Genomic DNA, 27641 nt, shown 5'->3' on the forward strand with positions numbered 1-27641 from the left:
GTGAAAGTGTTCCGGCACGCCTGATGCGTGGTAGCGCACATTTGGTGTTTACATTAAAATTCGTTTGGTAATATGTGATGAAGTGCTGTTCTACTCTACGAAATGGCCAAGATAAATCCTTTCATTACTCACTAATTGAAATCATTTTGGCATGACAATTGTTGAATTTAATCATATCAACGATAAAGCTGACCTAAAATGAATAAAAAATCTAAATAATATCTTATCAGTTCATAATGCTCATTCCGTCGATATATAGGAGTCCATTCAAGGCCAATGCATTATGACTGATATTAACTGGAAAGGCTCTGTCTTTTCCTTGTTGATGTAGCATATGTCATGATCTTTACCTCAGTCATTTTACCTCTGCCATTTTTACCTCTGCCATTATTACCTCTGCCATTTTACCTCTGCCATTTTTACCTCTGACAATATACCTCTGCCCCCCCCCCCGGGGGGGGGGGTACTCGACCAAAAAATTGGTAGGTGTGTGCCGCCGGCGAGACAAAAACCGGGGGCCTTGGAGCGGACTTATTGTAAAAAGGAGGGTCCTCGGAACGGGCTTTTGAACTACAAATGCTTGTGAAAACGGGGGTCCTTAATGGAACGGGTCATTTTTACCTATGCCATTTTTACCTCTGCCATTTATGCCTGGCACCAAGTTTTGAGGGGGCCATGCAGATATGGCGTATCGGGCAAAATGTATAAAAAGTTGCAAGTGAGCTAGCACAAATTTCGATATTTCAGTATTACAAATTATTATGATCGACTTTGACATTGGCCCTAAGTCAGAAAATATTTCACCCTTCCCTCTTTTTTTTTCTTGCATGGTCGTGTTTTTTTTTAACCCTAACCCTTCCCCTCCCCCTTAATCTCAACTGTACGCTAGCGTACTACTACATGATACATCTATTTTGAAAAGAAAACAAATATAGATGAACAAAGCAAGTTGAAACGAGTCGTTTCCAAGACTTGGCCGGATCATCCGGGCATTTTTTAGACCACGCGCATGCGCTCTGAAAAAAGTTCGATACTTAGCCATTTTTCTGCGATCCTCATCCGCCATAACGTGGAAATTGGTTAGACAAAGAATCACCAAAATGAGTTCGGTAAGTTCGCACATTTTACTCTATTTTGTGGTGTTAGTGTCATAGCGTGAATTGGAATATTAGTGTATGTGGATTGAGATGGTTTTTATGTGGAATCAGTGTGTTAATACGGCTGCCGCCTCTACATCACACATGTGTTAGTTTTTGTTCGAGGTCGAAAGGAACGCTTCGCCATTGAAATGCACACAGTTGTGCTTCGTACTTAGTTATTTTTGCGTTCGCCCTATATCATTGCACACAGGGCGATAAGCTCTCCGTACCGTACTTAGTAATTTTTTTGGCTTGCTCCATATGCTTTGTACATGAATGGCATGCGTGTGTATGGTGTGGTGTGTGCACGAAGTCGGCGGCTTGATCAACGTGACCGCTCTAATCTGTATGCCCGGTGTTTGGCCCATACGTCATTTGAGATGTTCCGCTTTTCACATGCTTTCTATGAACTGTACCAGTACCGGTACTGCACTGTGGAGTGGTGTGTGACGTAAATTTAAAGTGACATTCATGTCCAACTTGAAGATTTTAATTTGATGAATTCTAATGAATGTGAATAATATTTTTGAGTGCTGGTTGTGGTCTTCAAATATGAATGGTGAACCCATTACTGGCATTAGCATTACCATGTTGTTAAGTAAAAAACTTACCTTTTTTTAAAAGAAAGTCCTCAAATGAAATGGTGAAATTGAAAGAATTTAAAGATTTTATTTTATTTGTAACAGTTAAACAGTTCAAATTAAGTCTTCTTTTTACACTATTAAAGTTAGAATTTGGAGTCTTGGACTGGTAATGAATTAAGAATTGTTGACGTCTGATTGAAATCAATCACTGACCATTTTTTTTATGGAACAGATGTTGAGTTTGATTGTAAGTTTCTCAAATACATAGATCTATTCTACTACATGTACTACTACTAGATCTAGATCTGTCTTGTCAATTTCAAAATTTTTTTTTTTAATTTAAATATTATTTGCCTTTGCTTGATGGCTGATGTATTTTTTTTTTCCAATTATGGTTTTGTGACCTTAATTCGCGTGTTACAAATATACCTAATTTTGCGCACAGTCAAATATCTCAATATCTAATATCTTGAAAAACTGATATCAACAGCAACGGAAAGAGAGACCCAAAATCAGGGTTGGCAATTTTTTTTAATTAAAAAAAAAAATCAGATTTGTATGATTTAAATCAGATTTTTTTTTATTTAGGCCTACATAAAATAAGTCTAAATCAGATTTTTTTTTTTAACAATTTTTTTAAAAACAAAGTGCAAAAAATAAAAATACATTTCTAAAATCGTACATTTCACTACTAAAATTATTCTGAACTATTTAAAATTAAATCTAGTCAAAATAGATAAGAATATGTAAGTCGTAATGAAGATGCTGTTTTCAGCATCATCTCGTGTAGAGTATTTAGCTCCTACTGACTGGTAGTTGAGGAACCGTCTTCGTACAGCTATACTGCAAAGTTAGTGTTCCTATTCAAAACTCTTAACATGAAATGAGGATTAGTTTCTTTGGAAGAAACATTGCTACATTGCAAGATTAACTTCCATTTCATTTACTACTACTTGATTTCAAGTACGTAGATATGAAGGATTTATTCATGTTTTAATGATATAAAAAATCTGTCTATTTTGAGTAAAAAAAATCAAACTGGCACAAATAAAAAAAGTCATATCATTTGTACATGTTTCAATGGAAATCATGATTTAAAAATAAATAATTTCAACTTCTATCTGATACAAAATCTTACCTTTGTTCAGTTGATTTCTTTCTAAAGCTTTGCAAAACGATCATGCGCAAATTAAGGTCACACTTTTTTATGATAGTTTTTCAGCCGAGCGCATTAGTCGATCGCCATGGAATTTTCAGATCGCGATACCAGCAAAACCCTTGACCTACGGTACTTTATAATTCTGTCAAGTGAATTTGATCTTGCCTTCCATTTGGTATTTATTATTTTGATTAATTTTGTGTGAACTGAGAAATTTTTGATTGAAAATCAACTTTTTTAAATGTGCACAAATTATGGTTACCCTATCATATGTTTTATAATTTGGGGTTTTATTTTTAATTTATCTTTGACAAAACTGATAGAATTATAATTCATAAATTTGAATTATAACCTTAAATTTATAACCATTTGTTAGTCAGCAATCAACATGACTCACAATTAATTTCCAGAAAACCTTCACCTGAATTTTGTGGGGCCTGCATTCTTTTTATTTTTTTTTATTTTTTGCTAATTCCATGTATATTTGATATTTTTATTGTTTCCTTTGTTTTTATTTTCTTGTTACAGAAAGTGGACAAAATAAAGTCTGGTAAGTAAAAAAAGTATCATTTGTCCTTTGTTGATCATGAGAAAGTAACTTATAAATTATGAAATAAGACAATTTTATATACTGAATTTAAAATGATACCAATTTCATGACAATATATTTTGTTCATATGAGAACAAAACATGTGCATGTTTTTGCACATATATTATCTATGTTTAGCGTGTGCATGCTGTAAATTTTTATGGAGGCTAATTCCGTTATTATTTGTTGTAGAAGGTTGATCAAAGTATCAAATTGCTCAGAATTATCTTTTGATGCTTTGATCTGAAAAAAGTGGCAATTCTATGTTGTATAGTGCCGTTACGCACGCGCGCAATTTTTTGAAATGCTTAAAATGACATGATTCATACTCTACTTTGGTCAAAAAAGTGATTTTGAGCATTTTAAAATTTTGACGTGCGTGCATAACCTTTAAATGACCTTTGATGAAATGGACAGTTGACCCTTGACCTGAAGTTAATGTCATGAGAATATGGTTAATTTTTTATAATTGATAATGAAGATATGATTGATAATGTGATTTTACAAAATGGCATCATGATGACCTTTTGACCTTGAACTTGTTTTATAAACCTCACATGATAAGTCCCCATTACTGATGAAAATTTGAAGAAAATTGATGATGCAGATTTTGAGATTTTGTGCTATCAAGAAAAGGGCGGAAAAATAATATGTCGATCGACAGATCACCTAATTAGATTCTGAAGCTGACTTTGACAATGTAGTTAAAGAAGCAGACTGAATCATTCAAATCAGAAACTGCTTTCTTTGACCCATTCAACATTGAATTCATATTTTGTCGATTTTTTTTCCATTTAGACAACCATTCTAGCAGCAGCCCAGCCAAGAAACCATTATCAAATAGTCATAACACTTCCAGCTCGAAGCATAAAGACCCTAATGCCAAGCCCAGTTCCAAGTCGAAAGAAGGGGCCGTCAAGGTCATATTGCTCAGTGATGGCACCAAGATTAAAACAATGCCAGACGGGAGCAAGATCAAGGTTATGCCTGATGGCCGCAAGTTTAAGATGAAGCCTCCGACCTCATCCTCAGCCCCAAAGCAGAATAATAGTTCACATTCCAGCCGGCCGAATTCTGGATCCCCACCACCCAAACCGACATCAAATTCATCCAGACCAGATAAACCACCGCAGAAGCCATCGCACAATGATAGCATTAGCAAGTCAAAAGAAGACGGAAGGCCTAAAGAGGCACCCAAGCCGAGTAGCTCCAGTATGCGCCCAAAAGAGAAATTGGCCTCATCCAAAGACATCAACTCAAAGCATAAAGAGTTTTCTTCTTCAAAGCACAATTCCAAACATTCTTCTTCATCCAAGCCAAAGGTCGAGATCAAGAGGGAGAAGCCTGAGATAAAAGAAGAAGTTGCCAGTCCACCTAGAATTAAAGAAGAAATTAAGAGTCCTGAGAAACACATCAAGAAGGAAACAAGGTAGACTTGACCTTTTCATTTCCAGTTTATTTTTAATTTTGAATCATGAATTAGTTTTATAAAGAATCAAATTCTTGAATAAATGATATGTTGACATGGGACTTTGGACTTTTGTTGGGTATAAAGGATGAAGAGGTTTGGATTCAAGCAAGTTTTGTAGCCCTGAAGCCTATGGATTTTTGCTAGGTTTAAGGCATTATAGTTTAGGTATTTCAAGAAGTTAGAATTACTTCCTTGTGAGCGTTGGATACTATCCATATTTTTAAGCATCATGATATGCAACTCCAGCTAATTGAATACTTCTGAAATTGTATCAGTTTTGCCATTTATGAATGAACTGCAAAATTTTATCTCTTAAATCCTCATTCCATCAGCCCTGTGAAGTCTGTGAAAAAAGAATCTTTGAGTGAAGAAGATGGGGATGAAGATGAAGATGTACCTTTGGTAAGTTTAGAATATCTTTGGATTTGACTTTGCTATCTGTCTCAAAAAGTTGTTCAAAAATGTTTATCAGATAGTATTAAACAGATTACTCAACTGCTGCTTTTACTTTATAAAAAAGGCCCTTTTTTAAAACTCATGAACAATCTTACAATACAAGGAATGATTGGGCTTATGGCAGGTTTACCAGTGTGCACATCAATTTTTTAATTTCTTAATTTCTCTGCATTTAATTTAAATAAATTTGATCTTAGGATGGACTTTTCCATTCCACTAATTTACATGGATGTACTTTTCATCCGTTCATAATTTATTCATACCAATCTGCAAATATATTTACAGCATAGAATGATATGTGTAGTTATTATGAACTTATGATGACAATCAATTGATGGAGTTCATGTGAAGTTGAAGTGAAGCAAAGTAGCAGTAGCATTCCTACATGGACAGCCCAGATCAAAGTTCAAGTTGACTCTGACAAAGGATACATGTAATGCAGGCCGATGTACTTCTCTCCTGATATTTTTGTGGGATGTTACCTTTGATGTTAAAAATAAACCATTTTTGTAGCACCTGTACAAATTTAATTGATGTCTTATTGCAGTCCTTCACGTTTATAATTTCGTGGAGCTCTATAAATCGCTCTCCTTATTTTTCTGAGGAGCTCAATTGAGCTCCTCAGAATCGCTCTCCGTGAGGAGCTCAAATCAATTCATTACAATACATGTATGATAAATTGTAGATTTTTCTTAACATTGTATATATGCAGTAGCTGTGTTAGCTATTAATTAATCTGTGGTGAAACTAGGCCTGGGTCACGTCAATACGTTTACAAGATGTCGTATGCGCTACTGCTAAAAAAAAAATTTTTTTTTAAAATTGAAGAAAAAAAAAAAAAAAAAAAATTGCTAAAATTTTTCATTTTACATCTTTAAATCCATGAAATGGCCTTCTTTTTTCCATAATACCTTGAAATTACTTTGATTTAGTTGAAAACTATCAGAAAAATGAAGAATATTCACCTCTTTCCCGACTCTGATTTGAACTTACCTCGGTAAATATTGTAGTCCCACATGTAGACTTTCATGGTGCTGCCATGAAAATCTACATATGGGACTGCAAATATTTACCGAGTTTAAATTAAAATCAGAGTCGGGAAAGAGATGAATATTCTTAATTTTTCTGATAGTTTTCAACTAAATCAAAGTAATTTCAAGGAATTATGGAAAAAAGAAGACCATTTCATAGATTTAAAGATGTGAAATGTGAAATTTTAGCAATTTTTTTTTTCATTTTTCATTTTTTTTTTTTTTTTTAGGAGCGCGATTTTTTGCTCTCCTTATTTTTTTTAAGGAGCGCGGTAGGAGCGCCGGCGCGATCGCGCTCCTCAAAAATGAAGGTCTGTTATTGACTAGTCTTATGTCAACAAGTTCAGTCCCTTTTTTAGTGATTTTTTGCATAGTAGGCAAGAATTTTTTTTTTTTAAAGCTGGAAATTTTGAGGACTTATTTTCTTTATTTGTTTATTTGAAATATATTTGAGTTTTATTAATGAAACTTTACAAAATATATAAAAGTGTAGTTAAACCGATTAACTGAACCAAGGTTTTATATTGCTAGGACATTTCACTCTTGATTACAAATACATTTAGCCTTTACCTTTTCCATTTTACAGAACCAACGATTTGATGATAGCATCAAATCAGAACGCTCAGAGTCTAGGAGAGCAAGTAAGAGACCACATTATGCTGAAGACGATGAGGATGAAGATGAGGAGGATGATGATGTCCCCCTGTCGGAAAGGTAAGCTGGTCCTTGATTACCAAGTAGATTGCAGATAGATTGTTGTTCAGATCAGTCATCAAATCAACATCAAATCTTAACTTAAGGTTAAGTTTTTTAAATGACAGCATAACTTAGAAAGTATATAGACCTAGTTCATGAAACTTGGATATAAGGTTAATCAAGTATTACTGAACATTCTGCCTGAGTTTCAGGTCACATGACCAAGGTCAAAGGTCATTTAGGGTCAATGAACTTTGACCAAGTTGGGGGTACATGTATTTGTTGAATTACCATCATAACTTTGAAAGTTTATGGATCTGATTCATATAACTTGGACATAAGAGTAATCAAGTATCACTGAACATCCTGTGTGAGTTTCAGGTCACATGACCAAGGTCAAAGGTCATTTAAGGTCAATGAACTTTGACCATGTTGTGAGTATCTGTTGAATTACCATCATAATTCTGAAAGCGTATTGTTCTAGTTTATAAAACATTGTGATAAGAGTAATCAAGTATCACTGAACATCCTATGCGAGTTTCAGGTCACATGACCAATTCAAAGGTCATTTAAGGTCAATGATCTTTGGCCATGTGGGGGTATTTGTTGAATAACCATCATAACTCTGAAAGTGTATGGATCTAGTTCATAAAACTTGGACAGAAGAGTAATCAAAAGTAATCAAGTATCACTGAACATCTCGTGCGAGTTTCAGGTCACATGACCATAGTCAAAGGTCATTTAAGGTCAATGAACTTTGGCCATGTTGGAGGTAAATATTAAATTGCTGTCATAACTTTCAAAGTTTATGGATATAGTTTATGAAATGTGGACATAGGGGTAATCAAGTATCTCTGACAATTCTTAGGTCACATGATCAATGTCAAATATTATTTAGGGTCATTGAACATACATGTAGTATTGTATCATTATATGAATGGTGTTTTTTGTGAATAATTATTTCATAGTAGTTTTCAAAGTCCGCAGTGCTGCTATATTGAATCGCGTAATGCAGGTGAGACTGCCAGAGGCGCTCCACTTATTTATTGTTTAAAATATTCTAATTTTCTAAGGAGTGTCATATGGAACAAAATTTTATTCCTTCCTGAACATGTGGAATATCCATTTTTTAAATCATTTTGTAGTGAAATCAAGCAGGTCTTTATTGTCAAATCTGTAAAAAATGAAATATTGTATAATTCAAACAATAAAAACAAAAGAAAAAGTGAGTGATGTCATCAACTCTGTCATTCGTAAATATAACTGAGTTGTTCATATAATTATTTTGTGAAAAATAAATGAAAATTTAAGGTGTCAGAACTTTTTTATTTTACATCCGCTTTTGATGAAAATTTCTTGGTTTTGCTTGTTTGATTTTATTCTTATGATTAAATTTTTTTTTTTTTCTGTTGTGGACTTGACCTTAAGGTATTTCTATATATAAATATAAAAGTATAATTATTCATATATAAAACGTTTTTGTCTCACATGCATAGCAGAGCGAGACTATTGGCGCCACTTTTCAGACAGCGGCAGCAGCATAATTTGTCAAAATGATTTTTATGTTAATCTGCAGGAAAGGGTCTGCAAAGAAGGTAAAGCATGAAGAGCCTGTCAAGAAAAGTTCCAGCAAGAAAAGGAAGTACGAAGAGAGTGAGGAGGAGTATAGTGCAGGGGAAGAGGATGAAGATGATTACAAACCTTTGGTATGTAGAAATTTCATAACATTTTTTTCTTGAATGTCTTACTCTCACTCTTTTGGACTATCCTTGGGCCTGATTCATGAAGAGTCATAGCTATGGTAATGTTGCCACTATTGGAAGTCCCATGGTAACACAGCTCATCAACCAATCACAATCAAGGCAGTAAGTTGTTGGTCTTTGTGAAAAGGGCCGGAGATAAAAATTCTCTTTCAACGAGGCACATAATTTTCCTAATTTTTTTTTTTAATTAAATTTTTGGAAAAAGAATTTTCAGAATGATTACACAGGCCAAATATTCTTTAGAGGTGGAATAGTTTTCATAAGCACTAAATGTTGTACACAGAGTATATGTGACAATTTTGAATAAATAATTGTGAAATTGCGGAATCTCTTCCCCCCCCCCCCCTGGGCCCTTGAGGGTTAAAAGGATAAGCTTCAGTTGCCCTAGTGCTGAATCATAGATACTTACCTACATGAAATATGGAAATGAATTTCTCCTTGAAGAAAAGTTATGAATTAAATTTCATTTTTATCCTACAAGATTGTATTAATATACTATGTATACAATAATGCCACATTTCTTTTATATTCATATTTTTATAATTAATTAATTTCTGACAGGCCAAGCAAAAGAAACAAGAAAAATCCAAATCCAAGACGAAAATGAAAGACACCAAGTCAGCCAAAAAGGATAAAAAAAGTAAAAAGGGAAAGGGAGTTAAAGAAGAAGTGAAGGAGAAGAAAGGAGGAAGGAAAAAGAAAGAGGAAGAGCAACAAGAGGTTTGGGAATGGTAAGTGAAATGATGTGCATGATATTACAGGTTGAACATTATGGTTTGGAATTGGTGTATTGAGGGGCACATTATAAAGTTAATGCTATAGTTAATTTGCCATCTTTTAGTAACTACCATTGTAACAATGCTCAATAGCTTGTAAATATCACGGATCCCATGGACGTTACCTTATTTGATGGGAAAGTCACCATGTTAGTATATTTTATGCTACAAATCAGTCTAATCCCTCCTAATCTTCAGATGCAAAACTCTTGTATGAAAGGTAAGGATTCAAGTAAGCCCAACCTGTCTTGTCTCGATTGGTTGATTCCATGGCTTTGGGCTGTTTGGACTATGTTTCACTTTTCAATTTTTCGGTCCAAAGGATGAGAGGTCGAAGCTCATGACCCAGTGACATAAGACTGTTTCCAATGTTTAGAACAACCAAGCCAAACTTTTTAAGTAGTGGGGTGTCAGCTTTCATGGGGAATTTAACACTATTTGGATATGCATCACCCAATGGTCAAACCATGGTAGAAGATGGTGAAAGATTTCTCGCTGGAACATTGAGTTTATTTTTCCCAAAAGAGGTATCTTTTACATGTTTTTCAATGCGTTTTACAAAGTCTGGGCTCAGCAAATAAAAATCCATCCCTCCTGAATGCTGACGCCCTACTGGATATAAGAATGAAAACATTCCTTGTAGTGACCCAACCATGTTCTATCCTTACAGGTGGAAGGAGACCCCACATCCAGAAGGAGTCAAATGGATGTTTCTGGAGCACAAAGGACCTCTGTTTGCACCACCCTATGAACCTCTGCCTAACTCTGTCAAATTCTTCTATGATGGTAAATAGATACTTAGTATGATGATCATGATGATGATGATGATAAGAGGAGGAGAAGGAGGATTAGGTGGATGATGATAAGAGGAGGTGGAGGATTAGGTGGATGATGATACGAGGAGGAGGAGGAGAAGAAGGAGGATTAGGTGGATGATGATAAGAGGAGGAGGAGGAGGAGAAGAAGGAGGATTAGGTGGATGATGAGGAGGAGAATATAAAGAAGCACAGTTCTTGATAAGAATGTAATGACACGAATGAAAATTGAAATTGGGGTGAGGACATGGTTCACAAAGGTCACTACATGTATTTCCAAACCAGGCCCCAACAGCATTTATCCAAAAGGGAAGCAGTGCACCAATGAAGAAATGAAAGAACAATTATCATTACTGCTGTAGATCAATCAATTTTATATTCATCCAAATTTCACCTTGTGATTTAATGGGAAAATGGTAATCTCCTTAGGGTGGTAATAAAAATACAATATAGCCCATTGTTTCATGTCCTTTAAAAACAGAAAATAGATTCTTATTTGAAAACGATAAAAAGTTAAGTAATTTTGTTTTTTGAAGCGAATATAGAAGGTATAGAAATCTTTCGCCACATTGACAACTGTTATTTCACCATATGCATAGTGATTGCAACATTACAATTTTTGACGAAAAGATAATCATAGTATACCCAATATTGGATTCCACTAGAATTGACAACCTTTTAATGATATTTTATAATGTCCGGAAAAAATACAATTTTGCCATTCATGTTCTAGTCATTTCGAGAAGTATTGCATAAATTTTCATGAAGTTTTATGATATTATCCTTTGTGGTGTTTCAAAAAGCGGTTTACAAAAGGATGTTTTTGTTTCTTATCATAGGAAAGGAGATGAAGCTTAGTGAAGAGGCAGAGGAAGTGGCTGGATTCTATGCCCGTATGATTGAACATGATTACACTACCAAAGATGTCTTCAATAAAAACTTCTTTAAGGACTGGAAAAAGGTATGTTTTAAATAGCATTTTGGTAAATCTTTACTGATGAAAATCAATTAATATTATGCATATGATCAGTAAAGTTTCACTGACAATTTTCTTTGAAAAAACAGTAAAACATAAAAAGTTGTAAAACAAAGAAATATGTAAGAAATTTAAAAAACAATAAAAATGAATATGGAAAGCTTTTGATAAGTATTATCTGATCATTTGGTATGAACCTGAATAAGGGTTTGTAAAAACTTGTTTATGAAAACCATGATCTGTTGCTGCTCTTTGCTATTGGTCATGTTAACAAGTTTCATCAATTCTTTCATTGTACCCTCAGGTGATGGATGCCGAAGAGGTGGCTATTATCAAGGATCTGAAAAAGTGCAACTTCAAACAAATACATGCCTATTATCAGAGGAAATCAGAAGAAAGGAAAGCAATGAGCAAAGAAGAGAAACAAGTAAGCTGTCATTCTTTGCTTGGCATACTGAATTACATAAATCTATTAGCTGTTAGAAGTGTAGTACACAATTATCCGTAAGGGGTTTTCATTTGTAAGCAGGTAAATAGTGATAACGAATGACTATTTTAAGTCTCGCGCATCTTTTGAGACCAAATTTGCGACGCCCGGGTATGCGGTTCCGAAATTACGCAACATTTTGTAAGTGCATGTCAGACCAAAAATTGTTCCAAAACGTGATTTTGTGTACAAAGTCAATGCAAATTGAGTTTTCTTATCTTATTCATAAAGATATGATTATTTTTGCTTAAAACAGCTGAAATCAATTGATTTTAGCATAATTATGCTTCGAAAAGGTTGTGCAATAAATCTGGTGAAAAAAAACGAAGAAAAACAAAAGGTTGAAAAACAAAGAAATACAAAAGGTTGAAAAACAAAGAAATACATAAGAAATTCATAAAACAATAAAATACATAAGAAATTGATTTCCAAACCGAAGTTTTTTTCAATTGCGATTGTTAAGAATGCTACAAAGAATATTTCTACCAAAAATTAGCATTCTAGGAGCTTTATTTAGTGAATTAGAGCAAAAAGTATGATTTATGCATAAATTAGCATAATTAATTCATATAAAATAAAATCTTGTTATTTTGGAAAATTTTACCATACAGCCTTGTAGATTACATCGCACACTACCAGCGTGCAAATTTTTGCGGCGCTCGCGCGATCGGCGGCCGAGATCTCAGGGGGGGTTGATTCAACCCCCCCCCCCCCCCCCCGGCCACAGAACAGCCAAAAAAGCCCGGCCTAGTTAGGGTTAAGGTCATGGCCTTGGATGTTTATTCTAATGCCCCCTTTCACTGATTTTGGATATTTTTGTGCCCTTCTAAGTTTTCCAATTTGCTGTGCTTTATTTATGTATATTAAAAAAAGCCCTTTTGAAGAGTGGCCTTGCCCTAAATATAATGAAATTTAAGGCTTGAGATGGCAAGATGATAACTTGTTTTGATGGGGGCGTCTATTCAATGGAACCTTTGTGAAACAGCCTATCTGTAGATAGATTCCCCCCCTCATTTCTTTTTTCCTTTGTTTTTGGACATGAAATAAACTCCTCCATCTTAGTCTTACACCTAGCACACACTCTAGTCTGGATTAGGTTCAGTTTTCATTTCAGCAGGCAGTTATCAAGTATCCATTTATTGATGTACCGTAATATAGGATATCAAGAAAAAGAATGAGGAGATCCAAAAGGAGTATGGCTTCTGCTCTTTCGACGGTCACAAAGAGAAGATTGGCAACTTCAGGGTGGAGCCTCCCAGTTTGTTCCGAGGTCGTGGTGAACACCCGAAGCAGGGCAAGCTGAAGAAGAGGATAGTGCCAGAAGATGTCATCATCAACTGTAGCAAGTGAGTATGTGTCTGTACTTGCAGCTGAGTGTTCATAAAATACCAAAATTGGAGGGACAAGCAGTGCCGTATACGGTATTGTCAGTGACCTGCACCTCTGACCCATGGTCCGCTTAAGGGCATTTTCATTAAATATGTGCGTCCAACCCAGGGTTGGGCTCAATTACTTTCTTCAATTACAATAAGGTAATTGAAGAAATGTTCAATTACAATTACTTTTCAATTAAATTACATATTTTCAATTACAATTACCAATTACTTTTTTCAGTTACAATTGCAATTTCTATTACTTTCTAGAAAAGTCATAAATGAAATCAATTTGTATTCTATACACAGAACCACCTATTTCAACATAATTCTAAGTTACGGAGATACTAACAAGATGAAGGATTAGATTAAATCATAAATTCAGTCAGTTTATTGTAAAGTAATTGAATGTAATTAAAAGTAATTGAAGTCAATTACATTTTTTTCAATTACAATTACTTTCCCTTTCAAACTTCAATTACAATTATTCAATTACCTTGTAATTGAGCCCAACCCTGGTCCAACCCAATGTGTGTGTATTTTGAGACCTTCATGAAATGATATACATGTATCTCTGTTTTTCTTTTTCATATAAGAAATGCAATTCTTTCCACATGACTGTGGCATGACCATTTCGTGAAACACTAAGAAAGGAGAAAATTAGGGTCATATGTTCAAATAGGTTGATTATGTCATGGAATTGGCTTGAAAAATTTCCTACATCTCTGTTTCTCAGTATCATTCTGTCTGCACACATTTCAGGCAAGTTGCAAGAATATCAGCATTGTATTTTGCAAGAGAAAAATTAGTTGTAATGAGTAATGTAAGTTAAAACATTTTTCCTCACCTACCTTAGAAACTATGTTGGAAAATAATGATACCTTCTTGCATGTTATCATCCTTATTTGAGTGAAAAGAAAATATTAGCTATAACCTTTTTTTTTCACAGGGATTCTCAATGGCCAGTTCCCCCAGAGGGTCATAAATGGAAGAAAGTTATGCATGATAACTCGGTGACTTGGTTAGCTTCATGGACTGAAAACATTCAAGGAGCTATCAAGTATGTTATGTTGAATCCTAGCTCTAGAATAAAGGTAAGCACTCCTCGTCCCATTTCAACTATTTTGTTTTTTCCAGAAAAGTAAATGATGAAATTGTAGAAATTACTCAACATTTTGATTCCATGATGCTATGTGGTGTAGAAATTTGTTAAACTTAGTTCATGACTTCAACTTTGGACCAAAATGTATCCATGTAATTTCCCCACCCCTAAATTTTGGATAAAATCTGGAAACTACATATCTTATGTCTTATTAATTTTGTCTGTAGCCAATGTAATGTGCATGCCATATATTTCACAAACATGATTTTCATGACATTTCTTGAGGTTAGGAAATTTAAGCCCTGTACTTGTACATTAGAAAATGAAATTCAGCTTTTTTCAGCAAAATATTGAAAATTTAACCTGAACAAACAATCTCGTACAGTATTTGTTGACAGAGCAGTTGTCTTTGCCATTTTATTGGTCAAGATTTATATGCTGGATTTCATTTCAGTATGGTACAACCACTTGGTACTTCCTTGTCATCTATACAACTGACTTTGATGAAAATTTTTCTTTTTTCTTTTTGAATCCAGGGAGAGAAGGATTGGGCAAAGTATGAATTAGCAAGGAAGCTGAAGGAATCTGTGGACAGGATCAGAAATGAGTACCGTGAAGACTGGAAGAGTAAAGAAATGAGGGTCAGACAACGTGCTGTTGCCTTGTATTTCATAGACAAGGTAAATCTTGTAACACTAAAATGCCATCTTGGGGTTGGTAGTGCATTGCAGCATTCTGTGTTAAAGAAAATTTATACAGAGCAATGATAATGTTATTCGGTAATTATGTAGCTTCATGATTCTCTGAGTTTTCTAATTCTGTTATGTAAAAATAATACAGACAAAGAGTTTAGAAGAGTTTTATATTGTCACAACTCACAATAATAACAATATAAACTCCAAACCAGCTAGTAGCTCTATCCTAGTTTTGCATGTATTTATTCTGTTTTTTTTTTGTAAGAAATGTGGAATGTGCCTAAAGTAGCTCATGTATTTCATGAGTTTTGCAAAGAATGTTACTCCTTTAGAATTAAATTCTGTACTAGACTTGACATTTCTCTTTGCATGTCAGAGTAAACACAGACAATGAATTGTCTATATTCCATGGATCTTTTTTCTCTTTATTACCTCCATTTATTACATTAGCTTGCATTGAGAGCTGGTAATGAGAAGGAAGAAGGTGAGACAGCAGATACTGTTGGTTGTTGCTCCCTTAGGGTAGAGCACATTGAACTGTTTGAGGAGCTAGACGGCCAGGAGTTTGTGGTTAAGTTTGATTTCTTGGGTAAAGATTCCATCAGGTACGAGAACTCTGTACCCGTAGAGAAGAGGGTGAGTGTATTCCTGTCTTTTTTTTACTCTTCTCTTGTCTCTTTTTATTGTGAAGGGGATGGGAGAATGATTGCTTTGGGATCAGCGTTGTTCTTTCATAAAGAATCCAGGTTTACGGTAATTTTGCTATTGTAGTTACGACCATCGGAACAAATTCAAAGCTAGTTACCGTAACGACAACATTACTATAATATAATCATGAGTATTGTCTAAAACAGGCCCCAGATTGTCGTATGTCGTAGTATGATTCATGAAATCAATATTGACAAATGAAAGACGGAAGAAGTGAAATATGTTTTATAAAAATTACACCTATGAACAGTATTACAATGTTTTCATTATTTTGATTTTTTTAATGAATTCTAGCATTAATACTATTTTTCTCCCTATCTGTTGAAAGCTTTCTATTTAAATTTCAAGATTTATGCAGATCAAGTTCAAACAAGGATTTCTTTTTAATTGCTTGCTAACAATTGAACTTTTGTTGAATCATAGCATTCTGTATAACACAATAGCGTTACTTAAATCACTGAATAGATTCACCAGATAGATGATGAAATATGGCAAAAATTTTCTTTATTTTTCAATGAAACTAACCATTGTTAACTAAGCTCTTTTTTTATAGTCCATGCTTCCATGGATGTAATTTACATAATTGCTGATATGATTGCAGATGCAGTACTATAAAACGGTTGAATTAGCTCACTCATCAAACTCCATTTGATTATTCCAGCACTTATAACCGGGAGACTCACAGAACACTCTCATACTGATTATCATGAGGGATGCCAAAGCTTTGCAAAATGAAGTAAAACCAAGCATGTAACTTTCTTAATTGTGAAGAAGAATTTTGTTCTTATCTTTGCATCATCTTCGCATCTTCTTTGATAGGTCTTCAAGAATTTGAAGCTGTTCATGGAGAACAAGAAGGGAGAGGACAACCTATTCGATCGACTCAACACTGCTATCCTCAACAAGTACCTTCAGGAGCTGATGGAGGGCCTTACTGCCAAGGTTTTCAGGACCTTCAATGCTTCCTTCACCCTGCAGAATCAACTTCATGAGCTTACAGATGGTATGAATATTTGATGGGAATCTTGGTATTTCCAGCCTTTCATGTCCAATCTAATGTCTGTACATTTATAGTGCCCCATTATCCACTTACTCTAAAAGACACAAAAAAATCCCATAAAAACAATAACTGGATGTCTGAAATTTGTATGTCTTCAGTTGAGGTCTAACGCGAATAACTTCTCACAAGAGCGTAGGCCATCCACAGTCTGTAGGCACATCCAGTAAATGACCAATTGCCCAGTAATTCCATCATGTCTTATAAAACTCATACAGAGTTTCTGCTGATTTGATTGGTTGAAAGGTCTTTAATATTTTATCCATTTTATGCTGCATGCATATTTGATTTTTCATTGCATGGCTATCATGTTTTTTTAATTTAATTTTTCCATTGCACAATATCTATCCACTCTTGTTGAGGCTGTGTTCAACTCAATAGATTGAACAGAGCATCAACTGGAGTGAGGATAGATCGCATAATGAACTCATGTACATGCATCACTTGTTTAATAGTTTTCACAGACTCCTTTCTTGGCTGATGTATTGGCATGCTTTCAGAATTTTGTCATTCACTATAATTGACTTGGAATGTCTTTCAAAATTGAAACATTTGTTCAAGCTTCTGCAGATTACTTTATCAAGATAAAATCTCTTGCAACCGCTGAAACCTGTTTGAATCAGACAATATTTAAGACTAATGGGAAATATATTACACATGCTTTGAATGATCTTGTCTTCAGGTTTGGTTTTTTATCTCGCCTGCATAGCAGAGCGAGACTATAGGTGTCGCTTTTCCGACGGCGGCGTCGTCAACATTGAAATCTTAACCAAGGTTAAGTTTTTGAAATGTCATCATAACTTAGAAAGTACATGAACCTAGTTCATGAAACTTGGACATAAGGCTTATCAAGTATTACTGAACATCCTGACTTAGTCTCAGGTCACATGACCAAGGTCAAAGGTCATTTAGGGTCAATGAACTTAGACCATGTTGGGGGAATCAATATCGAAATCTTAACCAAGGTTAAGTTTTTGAAATGTCGTCATAACGTATCACTGAAGATCCTGCCTGAGTTTCAGGTCACATGACCAAGGTCAAAGGTCACATAGGGTCAACGAACTTTGACCATGTTTGGGATATTTGTGGCATTGTCATAACTTTCACATTTTATGGATCTAGTTCATGAAACTTAAACATAAGAGCAATTAAGTTTCCCTGAACATCCTGTGCGAGTTTCAGGTCACATGACCAAGGTCAAAGGTCACTTAGGGTCAACGAACTTTGACAATGTTTGGGGTATTTGTAAAATTGTCATCATAACTTTGACATTTTTGGAATTGTCATCATAACTTTCAAGTTTGTAGATCTAGTTCATGGAACTTGGGACATAAGAGTAACCATGTATCCCTGAATATCTTGTGCTTGTTTTTGGTCACATGACCAAAATCAAAGGTCATTTAGGGTCAATGAACTTTGGCCGTGTTGGGGGTATTTGTTGAATTGGCATCATAACTTTGAAAGTTCATGGATCTACATGTAGATCATGAAACATAGACATAGGGGTAGTCAAGTATGAATGATTGTTTTGCACCTGTCTTAGGTCACATGATCATGGTCAAAGGTCATGTTGGGTCAATCGACATAGTATTTTATTATCATATGAGTGTTTTCTTTTGTGAATAATTATTGACTAGCTGTTTTCAAAGTCAGCACTGCTGCTATATCGAATCGCGTAATGCAGGCGAGACTGCCAGAGGCGTTCCACTTGTTTTTTCAAGGTTCCATGACATTTTCTCTGGCGACAATTGCTCCGCTACAAATTCCACATGTTAATGGAATGACCAACTTCAACCCTAGATTTAACACTATACCCTATCCTAAACCTAACATAAAACCCTGTTGCAACCCTAACCCTGACCCTATATCTTATACGGAATAAAGCCTGGAGCCATTGTCGCTGGAGCAAATGTCATGTCACCTTTTCAAATTCAGTTCCCAGGTGCCATGGCTGTGCTGTGTATCCATCAGTGTGTTGAACATAACCCAATATGTTTGACAAGCAATTTCCCCATTCTTTTATTTCAGCTGATGACACGGTCACTGCTAAAATGCTGTCTTACAATCGAGCCAACCGTGCCGTGGCAGTGTTGTGTAACCATCAGCGTGCTGCACCCAAAACCTTTGACAAGCAGATGGAGAACCTCCAGGAAAAGATCACCAAAAAGCAACAGGACATCAAGGAAGCTCGCAAGGGGCTGAAAGCGATCAAGAGCGAGTATAAGAATAGCCGTAATGAGAGATTGAAATTGTAAGTAAATCCTGATTTAACTAAGGGTGCAAATATTGTAGCTCTATAGTAGATCTCTATACCTGTGGGGACTTTAAATTGGCCTTGTACAAAATGTCATTGTGATGCTGGGTAGGCCGGTAGGGACAACTCCTTCATTTGCTTCAATTCACAACATGACAAAATTGTAATTTTTCCCAAAATTTTATTCAGAATAATATCCTTCTTTCAACATAATATATAACAATATGCTTAATATGTTATATTTCATTATGACTCTGAAGGAAAAAGAGGATTAGGAGAAAGCCACAAATCCCAGATTATTAATTGTATGACAAAAGGAAGATATGTTCTTACCACTTGTTACATTCATACTCATGTATTTACATATGCTCAGTAATCTCATTTTTCATATGTTCATTATGCTTTATTGATGATCTTATTTCTTTCACACTTTCAACATTTATTTTCTTAACAAGGTTGGGTTCCTCTTTGAATTAATCCAAGTCCATAGCACTGGATTTCCTATTGACTTACCTCAATACCCCTCTCATGGATTTTTTTGCCCTTGTTTATATTTTTTCCATTTGAAATGTGATATAGAAATATGCCTTGTTGAAAAATGAATTTGCCCCACGAATCTTGAAAATTAAAGCCTGCAAGGTCATCAGTTCTTGAGCTAGAATTGAACCCATGACCCTCATGTTTGGGAACTTTGCTGACCACAATATTCCTACATCTCTGATGTAGATAATGGATACAATTATTGATAGATTCTTTATTTTGTTCAGGGCCTTGGAGAAAAAACAGAAGCAAGTGGAGCGTCTGGAGGATCAGCTAGCTAAGCTAGAGATGAAAGCTACAGACAAGGAGGAGAACAAGGAAATTGCCTTGGGAACCTCCAAACTCAACTACTTAGATCCAAGGATATCAGTGGCATGGTGAGTACAGTGTTATGTAGATGGATCATTGGGGGATATCAGGTTTAGTGTTGACTCTTTGATGTTCGTGTTGGGGCGATTGTTACATCAGACAAGCACCAAACACCTAACCTTAAATATGGTGCTCGTGCTTGGATGAATCTTACATTTGGTGTTATGGAACTTTGGAAGGCAGCCTGATTTATGCTTTCAACATCAACCACAACACAAACACCAAACTTGAAATGAACCATTGTGGTGTAGGGTTTGCACATTGAGCTTTAATTCCATTTCAATAGTCTAAAAAAAAATGCTTTCCTCAATGTCATTTTATGTCATTATAAATCATGCCACTTGGTTTTGTTGCTCCCAAGGGAAGTGTTGGTAACTGATGCTACTTTCTCAGACAAAAGATTTTTTCCACAATTTTTCAGCCAAAGGCCCATATTTAAGGCGATTCTCCTCAGTTTTGTCAATGATTTGTCTAATCCATTTAGATGGGTATCTGAAACCACCTCGATGCATTGCCAACATACATTTAGTGCTGTGTGAAAGTTGAATATTGGTAAACATGCGATCATTCTTGCCTTTTTATTTTCCTCTTCTATCACTTACTAGGACCAAGAAATGGGATGTGCCTGTTGAGAAAGTGTACAACAGAACTCAACGAGACAAATTCCGATGGGCCATCGACATGGCTGGAGCAGACTTTGTATTTTAATCCTAGTTTTTAACTTTTATTTCTCTTTGTATATTTAATCTTGAGGATCTAGTACTGACAGTATTCACAAAGCTTCAACTGCCACCACATAGTTGAAGTTTGATTGTTGTATTGTTTTGCTCTGTTCAAAATCTTATCCTGGACTGCTTAGCTCATTAGCTGTTTCAGTAAGTATATATATATGGTCATGAAATAATATATTAGCAATTAACTCGTATCATTTCACATGCACATGATGCACTATTAAATCCTACAGAAAATAACCTGTGAAATTAAGGTAAATGTTTCACATTGGACTTGTCAAGTAAGGGCTTTCGAAGGTATGTTTTATTGTCACATGTTTGTGGTTAGGCAAGTGATTCACAATCATTTAGCAGTGCTTGGTGAATACTGTCAGTACCATATTGTGTAAGTTGATCATGATGTTTTTTAGCAGAGTCATTTTCAAGGGATTTTTTTTTGTGGTTGATTTCACTGTGATGATATGTTAATGTGACAATGAGCAAATAATGTTGACCTGATTGGAGCTATAACTCTTTCTTCGGTCTAATGATTTTTATGACAGCAGAGTCGGCAAGTATCCTATGTCAGTATTTTTGTGGTGAGAGATCAAGGGAATATTATGAACTCTGGAGCCCTTTGCAGAAAGATTTTGCAATTGAACGCAACCAAGAAAATCAAATGCAACTCGACTTTTAACCAATGAAATGTGTGAATTAAGGAGGAGTATTTGATTTTTTTTTAGTTTTGATTACACGCGACTCCTGCAATGGGCCCCTAGTATGGACAGCTGGTAGTGTAATAATCTAGTAGATGACTAGTCCAGAGTCCATGTCTTAAACACAGGAACATGATGATAAATCATATGCTTAAGCATATGCCATCATTAGGAGCACCACAGGTTAGGGTGTGATATTGACAAATCATGTTATTTTTGGCTTTCCATAAGTTAGACGTGGGTTTGAATCTGTCACATTCTATAACAACAAGATAGGGCCTTGCCTATGAATTCCTTTCTCAACCATGAATACCTGCAACCATGATTGATCCTGTGTGAAACTTGATAGGTAAAGAACTTTGGTGGGTGTTGCATGAAAATATTTACAATCAATTGGGTTTTTTTGTTGTTGAAATTGTACAATGGATAGATCAATTTGAACTGTAGCAAATCAGGTCACACTCCTTGGTTAATAAGACAAAGCTCAGCAATCGATTGCAAATTTGTAATCGATTCCAAGGCATACTATTGATTTGGGGATCCTAAATAGGTTTGTATTTGATCATGAGTTTCTTGCAATGCCCCATTAGTTTATCATCTCTCAAGCTCTGTATGAAAGACAGTGAATATTGGTAGGCCCACAGCTTTAGAGGGGGCATGTAAGAACACCTCCAGATATCAAGCCCGTACATCTGGGATTGCTCTTGGTGTAGGGCTTCTAATCACTCCTATAATCATTAACCTGCAGACAAATGAAATTTCTTATTTTTTCAATAGGCTTGATACAGACACATCAAGGCTCTTGTATTGATAGGGTTGATTCAGTATTAGTCATGCATTAAGTAGAGATTTTACATTAGACTTTAAAGTCCTTTCTGCATGCATCACCATCAGAGAGATAGTCATCTAAGAAAATCACTATACTCCATAAGTGTTTTGATCTATTCAATCATGCTCCTGAAATAGAGTTACTGAATTGACTGGAATATTGGACCATGAACTCCCATTTCATTGAACATTTATGCGGAATCTGATTTACTATTTATTTGTGTGTGAGGAGAAAAGGGTAGCATTCCACTGTAGTATTGAGATAGATGTGCAGAGAAATAAATTCTGCTCATTGTGTTTGATTAGGGAAGAGAGTTAGGTGAAAGTTCTTTTGGTGGACATCTCTGTTCATTTTCTTTGACAAAACACAGCATTGATATGGCCAGTAGGAATCACTTGAAGATTAACCGACCTTTTCACAATCCAACAAACTCAATGTATTTTTAATGTGGAAAGCTTTGCATATTTAACTCTCTACAGCCTTTTATATATATGACCTTGACTTGAGGAATGAAATGTGAGAAACCAAGATCTGAATATTGATTTAACTAGACCAGTTTACTATGAATTTCATTGATTAAAACATGGAAGGCTTTGCTAATTGCATAAGACCTGGTGGAGAATTCTTTTCTGCAATTCATGCACAAGTCATGCCTCTTCAAAAAGTCTTTCAAATTTAATGAATTCCCGCACTACATTTTTCAAAAGCTTTAATCAAGAAATATCAACAATTTTTCAGATTTTTGCCCCCCCCCCCATGGTGAATGTACGACTGGGTGTAATAGAAATATTTATCCCCAAAAGTACAAAGCAACAAGATAATACAGAAATGGTAATATTAATGTTTGCCCACACAAATGGGCTATTTCCTCAAAATACTACAGTGCTGTAATTTGTATGTAGTAAAGTAAATTGTTGGGCTGCCTGATATGACAGTGATATTATTGTGCCATTTGAATTTAAATGAATAGATGATAATCATTGGGTCCTCGTTATGTCACCTCTCAATATTTCAAAAAAAAATTATTTTAATGTTTCCTGACAAGAAACCTACCTTAAACTATTCAAAATAATCCAAAGGTTAAGAAGCCTTAACATTTTGAATCCCACCTATTGCACCTGTTTTATATGTTGGCCTCAGCTGAATAAACATTGACAATCGTTCATCAGGATGATATATATATCTAAGTAGTATGATATTACAGCTTTTATCATGTTTGCAATATCATGCAGCCTTAGAAAGTAACAAGTCAACTCTGGTATGAAGGAATCAGTTAAAAAATGAAGATTATATTATGTAAACTGTAGCATCATTGAAACTGAATTGTCGTGCCGGAGAAGAGTATTCATTGAAAAATATCCTGCCTTATCAAAAGAGATTTTTATGATTTCATATTTTAATGATTTTGTAATATTTATTTATGTGTTTACAATCAGTGTGGCTTTAAGTTTACAAGAAGTTCATGCTAGAGAAGGAATCGTGAATCGTTATGACTTCATTTTATTTAGTGATATTACTTTTGTGCTTTATGTTGCTGAAGAATATTTTTATGTTGCCTAGTCTTAACCTTTTTTTAAAGTATAATTCTTTTATTTTATGAAAAATTATTTCACTAATGGTTTAATTCATGCTCATTTATTCAAAGCTTTTTGTTTGAATATATATTATTTTCAATTAATTTGGATTTGTATTGCTCTACGTAGTAGTAAGCCATGGGCATTTTTATATCTTATTTGTGTTTTAGTGTGTCAGCGTCCATTAGGTTGTTAGTGTACGAGTCGAAGACCAAAGTTTCAGGGAATCCTCCTCGATGCGTAAATTGGGTGATTTCAAGTTCGGTGTTGGTGTTAGAAGCACAATTCAGATTTCATATCTAGCTTTGACCGACATCTGCTGTGAGTTAACCCAAATTATGTTATTAATAGGTCACACCATAGTGAGATAACTCCCAGGACCAACTTGATTTTAATTTTGTCACTATTGGGGGTATGGCTAAAATGCGTCTTGACCCTTTTTGGTCAGGATTTACAAATAGACAACAACAACACCAAAGGTTACCACCAAATTTGACATCACCCATTCTGTCTCCAGTCTGATTTTACCCATTATATCGATGAGAACAGAATAATGAAAGAAAACCGCCATGATGTATCAAAAAAGAAATTTGACAAGTGTGAGGTAAACTGAAATGTAGGGCGATCTTAAAATAAGTATGAGAAATGTGGCAGCCAATGATGTAATTCTCTCTTGTTTTTATCCCTAGAGTGTAAGAATAACATGCCGACTGCCATTATTCAATAATATTGTTAAGAATGATATTTTTATACAGAAAAGTGGTCATTTGATTGTAGTCGGACAGCATGAAAATTCTGTCTTGTTTCAATGCCCCTTGTGCTTGGTTTTTTTTCTTAAAACATGCACATGAGGGATGTAGAATCAGTATTTTGATGTTGTAGTTCATATTAGTATGCACTCTTCATAGTAGTATTGAATGTGTAGGTCTCAATTATAGTGCTTTGTGAATTGTATGTCAGAAGCTTCATCACCACATGATCCATTATCAAAAGGATGAAATACCCCTTACATGACTGAATGCAATGTATTTGACATCAGGGTTGTGAGTGAGTGAGATTTCATTTTATATGGTCAGTTACTGTAAAGTTTCTTATATTATTACTGAATTTGTACTTATTACCTCACTGCAAAATGTAGGGTAATGTTATAAGAGACCATGTATTGTGTACTGTATTATTTAAAGATGAATTTTCATTCTAGTCACACAAAAGAAACATATTTTAACTCCAGATTTTGGTTTGCTTTTTTAATAGTAAAAAATGCTGTAATTGGCTGTCTTTCTTTTGTAAAAAATCCTTAGATTCCCCCTTCCAATCTTATATTATACATGTATATCCAAGTGATTTATGGCCTTACGAATATTAATCAAAGCTAAGACAAGTGCAGATTTGAAATTGCCTGTAGAAAGGGTAGAATAGATACACTTCCCTCTTCAGTATCTCTCTCTTTTTATACTACACCTTTAAACATACATTGATAATTATTTACAAAATACCTGCAGCATCAAATACTTTTAATAGATTGTAGGTATATTTCAATGCACTTTTGCAGTGAGGTGACGACTGTTTAGTTTAGTTTTATATCAAATGTGGCAGAGATGTGATGTAGCCCCTTGCCAAAACATTGTAAAATAAAGAAAACTAATATACTTCATGTAAGGTATGTATTGACATTCGCATGTGTCTTCAATTTTTCTAAGAAAAACAATGTGGAGATATCGTCTTTGTTTCAATAATATCTTTACCCCTTATGGTAGTAATAATGTAGTCATTCAACGCCTTTTTTTGATTTTTTTTTTTCCCATTGAATTTTCTTATCAATTTGAGTAATAAAATCTTGTGGAATATCTGTATTGATAATGGAATGTGATTGATCAGAAGAGGTTTTGGATGTACTTTGTGATGGATATTTTATGCAATGTTGATTCTATTTTTATGTACATTAACTATGTGTCCAGTTCTTCAGAGGGATTGTCATTGTTTTATTTTTCTCCCTTTGGATTGATTATTATGATAAAGACCGCTCAGGCAGTGCTCTCCTTAAAATTGATATGAAAGTTTGTATTTCTTAGTGGTCATTTGAGTTTGAATTATGCGAGTGATATGGCAGATAATTGTAAACTTGTATGTGTGTGTGGGAGGGGGGGGGGCTGCAGCCCAGGTTTCCTAGAACATGCTATCATTTGGCCTTTCAGAATATTTCGGTCATTGTATTAAAAAATTGAGAAAAAGGTTATTAGCTATTCATGATAAAATACTAAAGAAATATTGGCTAGAGTACTGATCAAATAACATTTCTTTTATAAATTTGGCAAGTTTTTCTCACTGCCTGACAAAGTATGACAGGTGGATGGTTTATAATATATATATATAAGCTCTGTTTTGATTTTCCTGTGAATGGACATTTAATGATAAAAACAAAACAAGATGAAGGGAAGAGTAAGGACAGACACCCACTTTCCAAAGATGCGACTCTTGGAAATGACGTAACAAACCCCATTCCGGGAGCTATCTCCCTGGTGCTTCCTCACCCTCCCCAGACAAGATATGACATGTATGCCACTGGGTTGCTAGATTATAGATAAAGAAACAAAAATAAGAAAGGGAAAGGGGGAATGAAACAAAGGATGGTGGGAAGACTAAGCAAGGAAAAAGAATTGAAGGAAGAAAGGAAGGAAAAGAATGAGAACAGAAGAAACAAAACTGAAGAAAATGAAAGAATTAAAGAGACTTAAACAATGAAATTTTAACAAAGGCTAGTAATAGCAATTTTGACCTTTTCTCAAATTCCATCCGGGGCTTTATTCTGATAATTATCTTAAGATAAATATTCTTGTATCTTCAGAGTTACAATAAAATCCATATTATGAAATTTCTTGTAACTTTCACTGAGCGTGTATGATGTCGGAGCTGTATAGTCAGAGATCATAAGAGACTTCCTTACAAAGAAGTTGCAGAGCTTAAAAAAATTCAGAAAACCGATTTGAGAGATTTAGCGAGCTGTTATCTTGCCGAGTTACAAAAATATTTACAAGAATATATGAGAATTTTCAGAATACCAGATATGGCCCTGGGAAGCGGGGGTGCTTCGATCAGCACCCCCAAGATTTTCCCAGGGGTGCTGCGTGTATTATTTTCCATAGGCAGCACGCCAGCACCCCCTGGAATACTGGTAGTTGTGGCAAATTGGAGAAATTTAGGGAGAATGACCAACATTTTGTGTTAAGACCCTTTTCTTTTTTTTGTTTGTTTTGGCTTATGAAATTTCTTGGTACCCAAACGACCTTCAATTTTAGAACCTTTTTTTTTTTGCTTGTCAAATTTACTTCAGCACCCCCAGCCAAAAAAAGATCTTTCCAAGGGCCCTGAATACCAGCCCTGTATATAATAAGGCAAGATACTTCATCCCTACTTCATTCAATCATGGAAAACTCCATCATGATGCAGTGAAAAGTAATTTCATTACATACTGTACGGTACGGATCATGTGACCAAGTACTCTCACGTGACAAGGCCAAGACCAACGAACGTAGAGGGCAGCAACACACGACAGTGCAAGGCCCTATATAAACAAGGTTGCGACACCGGAAGTTGCCGTCATTTTCTCATGGAGCTTTCGAATAGTTCCAAACTCACCAAAGTTTGTGTACAAAGTCAATGGGGGAGATTTTTCGACAGCAAATTTCAGGTAATTAAAATTGTTGTTGAGAAAAAGAAAATGATAGTTTTTAACGGTAATTTTATGTGCTTCATTTCTATATGATTGGTTTGC

The 27641-nt window shown here is 35.0% G+C and overlaps 1 protein-coding gene across 1 annotated transcript; it reads left to right on the top strand.

Moving 5' to 3' along the window:
* The first annotated feature begins 983 nt into the window (after window positions 1–983).
* LOC129253825 (DNA topoisomerase I, mitochondrial-like) lies at window positions 984–25915 on the top strand. Its single transcript, XM_064095366.1, has 18 exons — window positions 984–1109; window positions 3411–3432; window positions 4270–4900; window positions 5275–5344; window positions 7016–7143; window positions 8702–8831; window positions 9450–9619; window positions 10335–10450; window positions 11319–11440; window positions 11760–11882; window positions 13101–13288; window positions 14265–14409; window positions 14954–15097; window positions 15563–15748; window positions 16640–16823; window positions 18906–19128; window positions 19899–20048; window positions 20646–25915. Exons 1-18 carry the CDS (start codon window positions 1101–1103, stop codon window positions 20746–20748), a joined length of 2844 nt encoding a protein of 947 aa, XP_063951436.1. The 5' UTR covers window positions 984–1100; the 3' UTR covers window positions 20749–25915.
* Window positions 25916–27641: the final 1726 nt, after the last annotated feature.

This window comes from Lytechinus pictus, chromosome 2, assembly GCF_037042905.1.
Source record: "Lytechinus pictus isolate F3 Inbred chromosome 2, Lp3.0, whole genome shotgun sequence".
In the NCBI taxonomy this organism is placed as follows: Eukaryota; Metazoa; Echinodermata; class Echinoidea; order Temnopleuroida; family Toxopneustidae; genus Lytechinus; species Lytechinus pictus.

Excerpts from the sequence above, each read along its gene's own strand:
- LOC129253825 (XM_064095366.1), top strand. Across the intron at positions 13,289-14,264 it reads GTCATCATCAACTGTAGCAA|GGATTCTCAATGGCCAGTTC; the intron begins GTGAGTATGTGT and ends TTTTTTTCACAG. Across the intron at positions 19,129-19,898 it reads CGTAATGAGAGATTGAAATT|GGCCTTGGAGAAAAAACAGA; the intron begins GTAAGTAAATCC and ends TATTTTGTTCAG.